This window comes from Coloeus monedula (genome assembly GCF_965178545.1).
Source record: "Coloeus monedula genome assembly, chromosome: 12".
NCBI classification, from domain to species: Eukaryota; Metazoa; Chordata; class Aves; order Passeriformes; family Corvidae; genus Coloeus; species Coloeus monedula.
The window spans coordinates 19,871,547-19,887,335 of NC_138792.1; the positions used below are offsets into that span (position 1 = coordinate 19,871,547).

At 50.5% G+C, this 15,789-nt stretch overlaps 1 protein-coding gene across 1 annotated transcript; it reads right to left on the reverse strand.

The window, feature by feature from the left end:
- Positions 1 to 9,602: 9,602 nt before the first annotated feature.
- Positions 9,603 to 15,425, reverse strand: LOC309577334 (G-protein coupled receptor 83-like; the record flags this gene model as incomplete). Its single annotated transcript, XM_082289273.1, has 4 exons — positions 9,603 to 10,197; positions 13,351 to 13,484; positions 14,144 to 14,269; positions 15,042 to 15,425. 4 exons carry the CDS (start codon positions 15,423 to 15,425, stop codon positions 9,603 to 9,605), a joined length of 1,239 nt encoding a protein of 412 aa, XP_082145399.1.
- Positions 15,426 to 15,789: the final 364 nt, after the last annotated feature.

A 15,789-nucleotide genomic window follows, 5' to 3' on the forward strand; every position in this document is an offset into this window, starting at 1 on the left:
GGGTGGGTTTAACATTCCCCAGAGGGGCTAAGTCTCAGGTGTGGTTCACGGCATGGCCTGGGGACAGGGGGAGGCAGAGACCCCTAAGCAATGCCCAAGGAACTCCCATTCCTGAAGCTTCACTGAGGAGCAGTTGCTGTTTAAGCTCGGTAATTACAGGTTCGTTAAGCCTGTTCATGCCCTTACACTGATCTGTTTAAAATAATTATTACTATGAGGGATGTTTCTGGTCTAATTAAAGCTATGATACTTGTCCAAACTCTGGCAGGCTCTATGAGTGCTTGCAGTGCTGCAGCTCATCCTGTGTGTGAGGATCCCCATGCAGTGCTGTGTCTGCAGCCCTGGCTGCCTCTGTCATACCACAGGATAACAGCTATGGACAGCACAGCCTCCGGAGTCAGGGCCCAGAAGAACCAGTCATCCACCCCCAAACACAAAGCCATGCAGTGGTACAGGTACTCTGCATCCACAGTTTCCAAAGAAGCCTTTTCTGTGGAGTATGTGGGTGCCTGGAGCCTGTTGTCCCAGATGCTCTACATGGTGCAGCCCAGGTGTTCTGAGAGCACTCAACCTCACCACAGTCTGCAAGGGGTGTTGATCCCTGTGTCCATGCCTGCACCCCAAGGCAGACAGTGTGGGCAGGGTGCTGTGGCCCTCCCATGGGTGACCTGAGCCCAGAGCTCTGCCTGTGCCTGTCACTTGGCCAAGGCCACTGTCACTGCAAGAGGAGAGGGCCAGAGGTGTCCATTGGGAGAGCAGCTTCCTGCATGCTTTTGGGGTGGGAATTCAAGGCATGCCATGCCTTACCTTCAGGTGATTCCTGGCTCTGGGGTTGTAACCATCCGGACTCTTGCATTCTCAGGTGACTGGACACACTGCAGTAGGTAAAGGGTGGGTGGGTTTGGCCGCACCTCAGGTCTGCTCCTCTGAAAGAACAGGGGCACCCCTCCCATGCAGAGCAGACGCTCCCACCCAAGGCAGGAACTCCCAGTGAACAAGAGGTTTACACCCACTCTGCTCCTCACCTCAGAGCGCTTGTGTTGTCTGGTCTTGCCTCGTTTTTGGCTGAAGCCCAAGGAGCAATGATAAATCAATCATGTTCCCCTCAAAGTACTTGGGATTCTCATACTCCACCCTGGGATAAGAGGTAGCTCCTGTGAAGCAGAGCTGGCAGATAAACACACGTGCTCCATGTGAGCAGAGAAGTGTGGGGTTGAGGACCCATTCCTTGGTGGCCACTACAAGGCTGGCTCCCACCCCCAGTCCTGGTGCCGCCTCAGCCACACTTCACAGAGAGATTGGCAGCATGTCAGGGTGCTGGGGTACCCGGTCCTTACCTCATCTGCCTCCAGCAGGAACATCTCCAGCTGGGATGCAGAGCTGTGCAAAGGCACTCACAGCTTGGTGAGCCTCCAGCTACCAAGGGAATGCCAGGGAATGCTGTTTGGCCCAGACAAGGCACATGCACCAGGCCTTCTCCTGAGCTGTCTTTGGAGCAGGAAGGCAGACATCTGTCCTGCTGCTCCCAGCAGTCACAGATTGCAGCCAGCAGTCCTACTGAGCCACATGTTCCTGACCAATGGGGGTTTGCTTCAAGAGCTCTAGTGAAAAGTGTGGGGTGTGGATACCTCACCTGCACACCCTGAAATGTACCTGCAGAGGTAGGGACTGTGGCCCTGTCCTTGTGTGGACAGTGACCCCTCAGCAGAGCTTATCTCAGACCTGCTGAGGTGAGACTGCAAGTCTCGTGAGGTCTTTGTATCCTTGTCACAGGCGACCCCCGCTCTGAGGGCATGTCCTTCTCCCCATGAGCACTGAGTGGCAAAGGGGAGCTGGTGGAGGGGGCTGGCCAGGGTGAAGAGGTGCTCTCACAAATGAAGTGTTCCAGGTGGGATCCTGCCTAGAACCAGATTAATTAATGATTGCTGTGTTAACAAGGACAGCATGGTGTGTGGACAGTGAACTCAGAGGAGCTTTCTAAGATCTCCCTCATGCAGATTCTGAGGGCACAGAAGCAGAGCTTTCCCAGTTGGACTTTTTACTAAAGCCCTATGTTTGCATTGGGCTGAGATGACCTGGATTAAGAACAACGTTTTGTTAAAGCACTGATTGAAATGCTGTCGTTAACAGGGAGGGGATGGCTGCCCTTTTCCATGCAGGAGAGGGGAATCACACACTGCTCTGGGGAGCCTGAGCTGCAGTGTTTATTGAGAAAAGGGCAGGAATGACACCGACAGCTCTGGAGCGCCCTGGCAAACAGCTTCCCTGCTTTCACACTTCATTCCTTGCCTAACCAGGGGGCTCACCAGTAAAGAAACCTTAAACACCTGCCCTCTGTGTGCCCCTGGGCCCTGCACAGGGGTGGGGGGAACAGGCAGATAAATTTCCATTGCTAAAATTGAAGACTGAAATCCATTAGAGAGACCTGAATTTCCATACCCAAGTTCCTTTCCTTCTCCACTTTCCTTCCCCACAGGTGGTGTTTTTACTGTTTCTTCTCTGATTTTCTCATTCTGTATTTTCCCCAGGCTTCCCCTGCACACTCAGTTCTCACCTCACCGGGTCTCTGTAGGACACGAGGGCAATCACAAGCAAAGGAAAACACACATTTCGCAGCATATTGTTGAATTGGATGTGTTTGCCAGGAGGCAGAAATCTATTTTTCTTCTGTCTTCCACACTCACCTTCCCAACCTGTCAGATCACTCACAGGGACTTTCAAAAAGCAGGTGAAAATGTCACAGTGCATGTTTGGGGCACGGTGTCCAAGGCTGCTGGGTGCCCCTGCAGGAAGTGCCACCGTCACCCATGGTCTCAGTGGGCAAATGAGCCACCAGACTCTGAGGAGCTGGGCAGAATGCTTGGGGGAACATCAATGAGAGCAAAGCATCTCATCTAGGACCAAACTGTGAGCAGCAACATCCACCACAATCGAGAAAAGAAAAAAAATCCTAATTCCTTTATTGGCAGCAGATGTTCATTTTTAAGGGGAAACAAATCCAGACATGAGCTGTGCTGGAGGCAAAAAAGCACTCTGTCTTTGGGGACAACCTGATGCCAATAATTATTATTATTTTTATCCTTCAAAAATACATTATTATCCCAAATGAAATTCCTATATTCCTGCCTCGAGCCCTGGTGGTAACTGAGGTTTTTGAGCCTGGCCAGCCTGTTTCTCTATGACAATTAGTGCTTTAATGAGAGCTGGTAGCCTGGGTACTGGGCTGATTTGCCTTCCAATACAGCAGCATTAGGAATGGAATTTTAGCAAAAGAATAAAGTGTTTTTACAACCCATTAAATACCTCTTCACACTCCCCCTCATTCTCCCCTGAGCTGGTTTGAAGGAATTACGGGATTACAAATAAATACCCCAATCAAATACAATAACAACAGAGCCAATGTTCATCATTTCTTACCTCCTACAGTTAATGTTAACATGTCAGAGCAATGCCCCAGGTCTATGCCCTGGCTACCTCCAAAGTCAGACAAGTCAGACGACGCCAGGCTGGAGCTCCCATCCTGCCCGGGCCCTTGTGCTATGGGACCCAGGGAACAGAGCAAGGACATTTCCATCGAGAGCAGGTGGGCTGTGAGCTGCTTTGCTCCTCACCATTGTCTTATCCTGGTCCTGTCCACAGGGTATTCCCAAAGCACGTGCCCCACGCCCTCTGCCCTGGGCACCTACAGCGTCATGCTCCTGCCCTGCAGCACCTGTGCCACAGAAAGTGGTTAGAAATGGCAGCCTGGTGTTGAGAGTGTGTGTGTGAACACAAACACATCAATACAGACAGAAATGAAATGGAGGAAAGGCTCCTGTCCCCAGCTTTGTACGGGGAGGGGGAGCAGAGAATGTGTTAGCAATGCTCAACACTACAGAGGGGAAAATTGGACATTTGTCCTACCTTCCCCCTCAATCCCTCCTTCCTGCACAGTGACCAGGAGAAACAAAGGCAAAACAAATAAACTAACAGCTTGGCTTCACAATGAAGCTGAGAACTACTCAAGTGGTGAAGATGTTCCCATTTATAGCTGACATGCCTGAATATATTGCTAAATATTCATGGTCTTTATTTGCTCTGTTAATCATAACAGTTCCCCTGGAGAGTGAATGTCCCTGCATCCTGCCCTGCAAGCTGTGCAGGACAGCAGAATACTTATATTCTCCTAAATGAAAGGCAAAGTAAGGCAAGTTAGAGCAATTCTCTTAAATAGAACACAGGGTGTGTCAAATTTAATAACGGGGAAAAATCTATATCCTCCCATAGAAACACGAACGTAAAGAAGGAAAGGACACTGCATTAAAGACTTTATTTGGAGTGCAGCCATTGCCATCTCCATGCAGGAACAGTCGGCGTCAGTCACTGCTCATCAGCACGAGCAACTTGTGTGTTTAATTCCAGAACAGGGTGGGAAATGGGAGATGAACAGTTAAATAACTGAACTGTGGAGTTCAGGAATGACAACGTACTGTGAAAGAAATACTGTAATGGTAAAAACTAAAACTCGATTCCTTTCCAGCCTTTAGGAGAGACTTGGTTTATTAACCTGAAGGTGAAAGGTCTGAGCAGTGCATTACAGTTCAAAAGCAAATGAAACTGTCCAAAACAGCCCAGAGCCACCCAGCCTACTGCAACTCCCCACTGGTGGAACTGTGGTAAATCCATCACTGAAGTGATCCAGGCACTCCTTGTATTCTGAATTCTGCCATGTTTGGCATATATCACCAGTAAAAGGTCAAAATAAGCTGTGGAAGATGAAGGAAGCTGCGAAAGGTTGAGACCATTGATTAATTGATTGCTTAATTCCTGTGGAAAACTGCCTGAGACAGGATGTGGCTGCAAACAAATATTGTCTGTCTCAAAAATAGAAACAAAATCTGCTGCTCTGAAACTTGCTGCCATCATTTTTGTTAGGTATCATAAATTATCTCCTATCAGTACCCACAGTCTGGCCACCCCGGAGTCACACTGATTGTGGTGTTCAGCTTGGCTCCAAGTGTGGGTTTGAAATGGAAATGTCTTGTGCAGTGCTGTAGGAACAGCAAGGAACGGTCAGACTGAGGCTTTGAAAATCCCTGTTGCTGCTGTCAGCTACAAACACAAACTGCAGGTCCCTACAGAGCAGAAATCCTGGAGACAGGAGACCACCAAGGTCCCACAGCCTGCAGGACACAGTATGGATCGGATACACACGTATGCAATGAAAGCATGTGGGAATGATATAGAGAATATAAACCATCATGCTCTAAAGCCCCATTAATTGTGAAGTAATAAGCAGAAATTCCATTAATGGGGACACACCCTGTACTTGCCCCTTACAGTGTCCCATAAAGCAGTTGGGTTTGTCTCCAGCAGATGCATTAGATTGTCCATTCATCTGATTTTATAAAGCAATTAGTCTGTTCTCATCTGCCAAGGAGACTTTTATGGGCCTGTCATGGAGGAGTCTCTTCAAGTGACAGACTACTCTGTTGTACAATCAGACCCAGTTCCTGCAAAGACTGTGGCTTTTGGGGGGGTTTATTACTATTTTTTCCCTCTTGCCTCTGGTTAAGCAAGAGCTGCTCTCCACTGACAGCTCGCCGCAGTGTCCTTCTGCAATTTGGCACTACTGAACTGGGCAGCATCAGCAGTGTGGGCTGCTGGGGGAGTGAAACATCAGTCAAGGGCCAAGTACATTAATCCAGCCCTTTATACCAGGGCAAAGAACAAAATACCAGGGCTGGGGAGCAGGGCAAGAGGTGCTTTTGATTTGCTGCCTGTGGGGACTCCATGTGACCTCCCGAGGGAGGGTTTGTTCCAGCACACCCCCAGGTACAGCGCCCACACCCCTGCCTGCTCTGGCCAGTCCCTCCTGGCTCTCTCCAGCACTGCTCAGAGCAGCCTTTGGTACCCCTGCCCCATCCCATCAGGGACCCCAAAGGACATTAGTCCTGCTCCAGTGCAGACACCCAACATCAACAGCCCATCTGGGGAGAGAGGGGCCTCTAATGTACCTGCTCGGCACAGATTGGGAAGAGCCAAGCACTGGGAGTACTCTGGTATCACCTCAGGAGAGTAGTTTAGGAACAGACCCTGGAACTGGGGTGGGGATCACTGCTGAGCACTGGTAGGACAGGGCAGCTTGTGAAATGCCATTAGTCTTCAAACCAAGCGCTGGCTGCACGCTGTGCCTGGTGCTAGACCTGCCCTCACTTGCCGGTATTCCTGCCTGGGCTCCATCCAAAGTCTGGGAGATCAGAAGCGTTCCTTTGCCCACCGCAGCGCAGAAGTAGTGGCGGGGGAGGCGGCGGGAGAGAGCAGGCGGGTTCTGTGGGGGCAGGTGGGTTCTTCGGGGACAGGTGGGTTCTTTGGGGGCAGGCAGGTTGTCTCCACAGTCGGTGAGAGGGCAGAGCTGTGTGCCCGGGCTCAAGGGACAGACTTTCCTGCTGCCTGGGGCACAGGGCAGCTGCACATCATCTCCCACGCAGGAATTCGGGGTGTGCCTTTCACATCCAGTCTCCCAGGTAAGGGTCAAGCTCCTTCCTCCCCTGATGTGTGAGTGACTGAAGATGCCAAGTTATTTTTCAGTGCAAGAAGATGGTCTGACACTGGCCCACCTACACCCCCACTTCCAGGGCTTAAGATGGATTTAACTGAGGACATTCCCCTTTATCCCTGCAGCGTGCTTTGGCCAGCCCCTCCGTACTGTTTTCCACTTGAAGAGCTAAGTGATGATGATTGTATTCTGTTTCTCCTTCCTGAGCTAGTTTTCTGACTCATTGTGGGGGTTTTTCTGCTAGCTTTTTGTTAATCTAGTTGGCATGTTGTGGTTTCTTTGTTCATTATGTGGTGGGGCTATATAAGAGGATTTGTCTCTGGAATTCAGGTATCCCCTGCACTGTGTTCCCTGTTATCGTCTTCATCAGCAACTCTGCTGAAGGCACTCTGCTGCATTTGGCATGAGCTAACCTTAATAAATTTGGGCTGTTAATCACTCAGACATGTCTCGTTGGATCTTTCACACTGATTTGTGTGTGCTCAAATAGTTTGCCGGGAGTAGACTTGTGGTGACTCAGTGTTTCAATAATCTGCCCTCCAAATTCTCCCTCGGGGTTCTGCCCCGCGGGGGCTTCGCCGGCCGAGGGAGCCGCGCCACAGCCACCGAAGGCACCGGGTGAGGGTTCGGTCCACAGATAGGAAGAGGGAGGGGTCTCCTCATGGCGGAGGATTCTCCTCCCACCCCACTCTCCTGTCCGGTTCCAGCTCTGGGTCTGCAGGACACAAACAGCGCTGCTGCTGCCCCGGCCGGGGCAGGACCGTCCGCCCACCAGCACTGTCCGGCTGGGAGCGGGAGCACATCCTTGGTCCTGTTTCTGGGAGCTCTCCCTTGGATCCCGGCGCCGCTCAGGAAGCCATTTCCACAGGTGGGCGGCGGGACTGGAAACAGATTAAGGAATGTTTAAGCATCTATTTACATGCTGAGTTGACTCAGACCCAGAAGAAGCCGAATTTCACAGATTCCCTTTTCCAGAGCCTGGCTTGGAGTCCAGCAGGGATGCAGCCTCCTGCCTCAGGTGCTGTCAGTCAAACTGAGGTGTGCCCCAGTCAAACAACGCTCAGGTTGTATTTTTTTATATATATTGTGCATTCTATGTTTGCTTGAGAGCTGCTGGGAGTTAGGGCATCCTCAAGTGATACAGGAGCCTTGGGGCATTGGGCAAAGCATGCAAGGCCCTGAATCTCACTCAGGCATTGATAATTATCAGTCCAGATAACTGAGCCGTTACAGAGATTCGATACAGTCTGCTCTTACATCCTGCCCATTTAGGGGAGAAAAATTCAGCAATGAGGAGACGCTGCAATTGACAGATCCAAGGAAAACCAGCCAGGTTATTTCTGACAGCAAGAGACCGCTAACTACAGGGATTAGCAGAAGATCAAGGGAGTGTGGAGAGACCCACTTCTTTGGAGTAAGGGCTTGGATTCCTCCAGAAAAAAAGGTTATTAAGCCATTTAAGGAAAGAAAGGAAGGAAAATAAACCTAAGAAATATAAAAGACAATACATGGCAGTTTGAGAGCTGCTACCAAAAGCTAATGAGGGGTGAGGAACAGTAAAAAAGCAAATGATAGCTTCTCTTAATAATTAAATGAAGTGATGCTCATTAATTAGACATGATTTTAACATTTTGAAAAACTTAAAATTATGCTTTTTGACTGAAAACAAATCCTGCTGTACAGTGAGGGAAGAGAGTGCTGGCACCCAGCACAGACAGCTTTGAATTCCCATGTTCAATAATTGTGAGCTCCAAGCGAAGTGCCTCAGGGACCAAGCATTCACCCATTCCTTCTGCCACTCCTCGTGTTCTGCTGTTTTCTTCTGGTGCAGGCATTGCAGTGCACACCCGAGGTACCCAACTGGGGTCAAGTGGCCTAAAGAAAGGACCCCCCTCCTTTCTGTCCTGTTCTTTCTCACTGCACAAATGGAAAATAACAAAAAAAAAAAAAAAACCAAACCAAAAACAACAAAAAACCAAACCAAACAGTCCTTAATTTTCCTTCTTTGGTCTGGCTTATCTTCCCCCAGGAAGGTGGTAGAAGTATGTCCTTATTCCCTCAAGTCACTCAGGCCCCCCACTGCCTCTCTGGGCAGAAGCTCTGTCTGGGCCATCACCCAGGCAGACCAGGAGCCCCCCAGCAGATATGGCTGCCCTTGGGCTTCTGGAATCCATCACCTGGTTTGCACCAACTAGACAGCCCCAGAGTCCTCAGTTGCTCCTCACAGGACATTCCTTACGGCCCTTTCTTGCCCTCCTGTTGTTTAAATGAGACTTTCACAGCAACTAGTAACAATGCAGAATGATTCCATTCTTCAGTGAGTCAATGCTACAGCCCTGATGAAATATTTTGTGGCCTTTTGTAAAGTGCCAGTGTAGCTCTCTTTACTGAATTAATATGTTTATAATAAAAAGAACTTCTCAATGAACTACATTAGCCTGTCATCATGCCCTCTGAGCCTACGGCCGTGGCTCCTAGGGTGCATCCCTGCTCCCCTTGTCTGAGGGTGGCTTCCAGCTGCTGTGGGTGGGACAGAGGGCAGGAGGGGCAGCAGAATCTGAGAGGAAAATGGCTGTTAACAATCCTTACCTCTGTTGGATACTTTGCTATACACTAACTGGTGAGACTCCCTACGGATGGAGTCCATCTGCATGTCCAAGATCTTCCTTCAAACACCTGTCATCACGGATCCTTTTCTACTGCTGTGCATAGCCCCACATTATGGCACATGTTACAGGCCAGTGACTCAGCCCAGTGATGGAAACACAGGTCCACTCCCTCTGATAGCAAAAAATGAGAAAACCTGAAAGTAGATCACTCTGTCTGAGAAGCTCCATGCCCCCTGTACATATTCCTGCCCCCTGGGCCAGCTGCAGCATCAGTTCTACTGGTAGAGTGCTGGAGAGGCTGTGTGCCCACCATGCCAAGCAGAGGAGGGGCTACAGTGAGACCAGCCAAAAGTCAGCAGTAAAAAAGCAGAGCAGCAACGCTGGCTCCTGAGGAGAGACTGGGAGATGCCCTTTGATGCCTCCCACAGCCAGGTAACTCCCCTCAGCCCCGTGGCTCACAGGTCCGTGTTGGCCATTGGGAGGTTCCCAGTGGAGCATCTGGCCTGGGAGGCAGGTCCCTTCCTGCACCTGGCCTGCTCCACCCATGCCTCACGGCAGGACATGGCCCTGGGTGGCAGCACCTGGTCCTGAGCCTGTGGCGCCTTCTGGCAGATGCAGAGCAGGGACCGGAGCTCTGCGCGGAAGTTCTCGTTCAGCCAGCAGTAGATGAAGGGGTTGTAACAGGTGCTGCTCATGGCGAACCAGTGCAGGGCAAAATAGAGAGAGTTCTTTGTCTTGATGCCCAGACTGGAGATGAGCACCACGTAGCAGTTCAGGGGGAACCAGCAGATCGCAAAGACCACCACCACCAGCATCAGCATCTTGATGCTCTTCTTCTTGTTCCTGTGGTGGGTGACGTACTGCTGCGTGGTGATGTCCCCGATGGCATTGCGGAGCCACAGCTTCTTGGCCAGACGCATGTAGGTGACAGTGATAATCAGCAGAGGCAGGAGGTAAAGAAGGAGAAAGGTAGACAGGTCCAGATACTTCCAGACCAACTCTGCAGGCTCAGGGAAATCAGGAAGGCACAGACTCCGGACAGTGGCTTCCCTTGAAAATGAAGAAATATAGATAGAGCACATGGCCATTGCTGTCACATGGGTGCTGCTGGCTCAGCAAACCACAGTGGGGGTCTCACACTGCCCACAGCCAGCTGCTCAGAGGTGTAGTGCAGACAGAGGGAGGATACAGAGCCACAGCTCTGACATGTCTCTCTCAGGCTGGACCTGCAGCCTCTGCCCTCCACGGGAGCACCCACCCTTCTGTGCCCCTCAGCAGCCAGGACCCCTCACCCTGCCATACCCACCAGCACAGAATCCCTCAGCGAGAGCTGCTGTAGCAGCTCTAAGCCAAAGCTGTTCTGGAGGGGAGGGAGGGGCTGGAGGCTGTGAGAAAGCCTCACAGGCATGACCAACCCACCTCCCTTCCCTTCCCTACCCACCATTCCCTTGCCATTAGCTCCTACAACCTTCCTGCTACCTCTTAAAACTGGTGTGACAATTGGTCACTTGGCTCCAGTTGAACCACTGACAATTAACTGACAGAAGAACTGAGTGTAATCATACACAACAGCTCATTTTAACAACTCCCATACACCTGTCCCATCCCATCCAGGAACCAGGTGTGTTCCCACTGCCTGGCCAGCAGTGGCTCAGGCCCAGCACCCTTTGCTGCACCACGTGTCCCCTCCACACCCTGCAGCTGGTGACTGGAAGTGATGGAATTTATTTCCAGTGGATGTTTTCTCCTTTTGTTTCCCTTCCCCCCCTCTCTTTTTCTTTCTTTCTCTTATTCCATTTTACTCTTCTCTCTTCATCCCTTGTCCTCTGTTCTCCTCTATTCAGCACAGATTTTAGCCCTCATCAAGCTGTACTGTTCATTGCAGTATTGATTAGTATCTTTAATATCCTGTTTTCAACCACTGGAGCTGCCTTCTGTGCCACAAATAGGAGACTGTTGAGAACAGGCAGCTGGAGCAGGGGATGAGGTCAGAGGAGTGACAATGGGTCCACCGAGTGCAGAGGACCTGGAGACGCCACTCAAGATGGGAACTGACGCAGAAGGGAAAATTATCCTTTCTGAACTGCAGTCTTGGCTTTTCCTCCCCTGGATCTGACTCACCCCTGGCACACGGGACCTGCCAAAGGGGATGTGACAAGGCAATATTTTGGTGAATTCTGGTACAATCAGGGACTCAGATGTGCTGCTGTGTAGTACAGCCAGAGATGGATGTTGGTGGAGCTCCTGTTTCCCATCCCAGAACCCTAACCACTCCCTGGTAGGGATCTCAGGAGCCCTGGCCCTGCAGAGCTATTACAAGCAATATTACAACTGGGATTTTTTTTTTCAATGGAAAGCAGGGACAGGAATAGCATGTCCTGGAAGTCCTTATATCGCTGAGCTGCCTCGTGCCAACATGGGGCTCGGTTTCCTCTGGCCATGCCAAAGGATGAGCAGAGACAGGTGCCCCGAAACAGATCATAGTGTTCGTTCATTCATGAGCAATTTGTTCCCTAATCCCCAAGCACAGCTGCGGAGCAATGCAAGCATGGAGTAACCCTGCCCTGTGTTTACAGTCTGGACAGTTGGAGGTATGATATCCCCTGAGTATCTCAGTCACATCAGGCACAAGCACAGGCAGGGGAGGACTGCAAAGCCCCAGTCACACTTCTAGCTGGTGCAGCCCCTTGTACACAAAAAGCAGTGACAGCCTGTGCAGACACTCACGCTCCCCTCCCTCACCAACAGGAGGGACTTGGCTGGGCTGCAGGAAATTAAATTTGTCCTTTATAGAGAAGGTCAATATCTACAATAGAAATCTCATTCCTACTGCCTGTCAGTGTCTCCTTGCTCCACTCCCTGGGATGCTGATCTCAGCCTGAAAATACAGGTCATGGTAAGATTATCCCCTTGGCCTCGAGGCTGGCATTCCTGCGAAGGGCAGCACCAGCAGCGTGACACCCGCCACAAAAATCCCACTTGGGTACTGTTACAGACTGTTTTCTAGACAGGAGAGGTCACAGCAATGCCACAGGCTGGTGGGGACAGGAGGGACAGAACAGGCTGGGTACCACAGAGGAAAGGACTGCAAGGGCAAAGCAACCCCAAAGTTTGGATTCTGTATTTCTCCCTGGCAGAGGGTTACAGCAGAGACAAGTGCCATTGCTGGGCCTTTTGTGGGGAGATATTAAAAGCAGAAGCTTCTTTTTCTTTTTCTTTCTTTCCCTCTATATCAGAACCTTCTGTATTTTCTTATATTTCAGCAGTCCTCACGTGGATGTTAAATTCCACTTCATCTGCTGTCACTGTGCTCAGCCAAGCAAAGAGCTCCCTTTCCTGCAGGGAGGCACCATGGCATACCAGGACAGCTCTGGTTCCTGCCAAAGCACTGGACCCTCACCTGCCCCTCACTGGGTCCCCCCAACTCCACACTGGTCCCCCACAGCCCTGCTTCAGAAGAAGGGGGTGGGGGCTTCTCTTTTTCTCATTAGTGTAACATTGGGCAGAGGAACCTCAAGCTTCAGGGAAGGTTGGTCCTGCTTCATAAAACCACATGGATGAAATACAGGGAAGTCACAACCTGAGACTCAATGTATAAAGTCCTGGGGAAGAGGGATTGGTGGCTCTGCTGACAAACCAGGGTGGTCCTCTGTTCCTGCTCCCTGCAGAGCTTTGGAGATATCAGAACAGGTATTCCCAACAGGAGGTTTATTTTCTTTCTTTTTGAAACTGCAGTTTGACTCTCTCTCTCCTCCCTGCCTAAGCAAGTTGGATGGGCTTGGTCTTGTTGGGTCTGAGGAGCTGAGCAGGCAAAAGGAGGGAAGAGGAAAGTCCCTCAGGAGAAAATTATCTTCTCAGGACAGAGCCTCTCCTGGCAAGGCCATGACACTGGAGAAGGTATGTGTCACTAATGTCTGTGCCCCAGCAAGGCTATGCCTGGGACTGCCCCAGCACGTGGCTGAGAGTGGGACCCAGACCCTCGTCTGGGCATGTGGGAAGTGGCAAGAGCAAACCCCGGGCAGCAGGCTCTTCCACAGCCCCAGCCTCTGCTGTGGGAAGTGGGATCTCATACACCAACACCCTCTCATCCCACACCACTGTCCCCATGCCTGGGACACCCCAACGCCCTCCCTGCTGAGTGAGTGGCACTGCACAAGGACTGCCAGACCTCCACACACTCACTGGGAAGGGGAGATCACTCACCTGTAGTTATACTGGAAAAGCTTTTGGTAGATGGCATGGGGCAGGGAGAAACAGGTTGCCATCAGCCAGATAACAGAGATGCTCAGAGCTCCCTTTGTCAGGGACATCCTCTGCTTCAGCGGGTTCAAGATGACCTGCAACAGAGACTCTGTCATGACTCTTCTCCCACGGGAAGCAAAGGCCCTCACAGCCCACATGGGGGGTGAGCAGTTTGTGACATAACCTAACACAGCTAATGAGAGGAAAATGACAGCCATGATTAGGAAAATGTCCTGTTCGTTAGAGTGACCTGGAAAATGGGAAACATTGAACTTCTCAGTCTGCTCAGAAGAACTTTCAAACTTCATCCTCTATCTTGTTCTGTGAGAACCATTTTCCTTAAGCTGGGGGTTACATTAGGTCAAAAAAAGAAAAGATATCCACACAATGGTCTTCACTCAGGGGTATGTTTGTTTATTCTGTATGAACTATATAGAAATGTCTCTTGTTATAGCTGGGCCTGTGAAGCTGAGCTTTTCTCCCCTCTGCTGAGGCAGAAACTCACCTTCCATGAAATTTTCTTTGTTAGATCTTTAAGCTGGTAAAATCTGATAGTCTGGAACTTACTATTTGAGAATAGCACAGGGAAGGGGAGTGATTGCTAGGGATAAGCACATGGCCTGGGCTGTCCTTGCTGCCCTGCACTGGACACACAGCCAGCGTTTGTCATGGCCACGGAGAGACATGGGTGAAAACTTCTCACAGCTCAAGTCTCCTCCAGAGCCTTGGAAGGAAGAGGGGAGGGCAGTGTCACCTGGTGCCTGTCGAGAGCTATGGCTGTCAGGGTCAGTGTGGAGACATGGAGGGAGCAGTACTGCACAAAGCGGCTGATGTGGCACATGGCCTTTCCAAAAATCCACGTGCTGTTCACAAACCGGACCTGAGGAGAAACAACAGCTCATCAGCCAGAAAACGTGCTGAAAACAAATACATGGGGAAGTCCCTTGGCTGGAACCTGAGCTGGCTCAGGGGTTCTGGCTGGGTGGGCAGCTTCACCTGGAACTTAAAGAAAGATCAGCTATCCTGGTCTCTGAAACACCTTTACAGAAGAGTTTATGGGGTCAAACCCTGCTGATTATGAAGTGGAGCTACCACAGCCCTCCTGGCCTGTTCTACAGGCCTTGCTTGTGAACAGTGGTAATAACTTTTTATTACACTAACAACTGTATTTGGAAAAAGTGGACCAAGGTTTGGTATCAACCCCACTGTCAGATCTGGAGAGATTTCATTGAAGCCTTTATCCAGCTGGCATCTCTGAAAAGTGCGACTACTTTCTTCCACTCACCCAGTATGACTGGCATTCAGACTGTTCTGACCCACTAAGGGACTCTCTAATGCTCTCCTGCATGAGCATTAAAAACACATGTTCACCCAGGCACTTGTTCTCATCACCCAAAAAGCTCTTGCTGGGGTTTCATAGCACACATGGAGAGGCTTTAGAGTTTCTAGGAGTTACAGAGTCTTAACAGAGAAACAGAGAGCCCACAGGTTGCTGAGCAGTGTTTTACTTGCCTGGGAGAGTTATCAGTTAGACTTGGTGGTGTTGGGTTCCCACCTCAGCCCTAGGAGAAAAGCCTGTGACCACCAGGCAGAGTTCTGGTGGGAGGGAGACTCCTGTCCTGGCTGAAGGGACAGCAAGACCAGCTACTTACCAAGGTGAAAGGTGTGTTGAGCAGTGTGATCATGATGTCTGACACTGCCAGGTTAGCGATAAACAGGCTGGTGGCTGAGTGCATCCTCTTGTTCTTCAGCACCACGTGACACACCAGCATGTTCCCAAAGAGAGACATGACAATAATGACCGAGTACGCCACGATTAGGAGCGCTTTCACTGTTGGTTTCTGGGATTCTGGCTCATATTTAGCCAGCTCAGCAAATTTCTCCCACTCAACAATGCGGCTCTCTGTCCAGTTGAAGATGGTCCTGTTAGTTGCATGGTAGATGGACATGAGTTTGGCCAGTGAAGAGTAATGGTCAAACTCCCCAAGAAACCCCATCACCTGTGACCTGTATGGCTGAAGCAGTGAGCGAGACATGGTAGGTCAACCCCAGTCTTTCCTGCTGAGGAACAGTTCCAATGGTGTGTCCAAAAGGGGCTGGTTTGAGACCACACTTTCTCTCACATATCAAGAAGAGCAAGAACTTCACAGGTGAGCTCTGGGCTCAAGCAGGCTCTCTGACCATCCCGTGCTGCTGTCGCAGGAATTTCTTCCCAATGCAGAAACATTCACCTTCCACTCTAAACAAATCCAAAGATGTCTTTCCAGCAACTGAAATCTGAATTCTGAATAGAAACCAACACTTCACTTTCTGGACCAGATAGGTCTGTTTGTGACAGTGCATACACTACAGCATGATTACATGCCAGTTCCCTGCACACTCCAACCACAAGGAGAAACC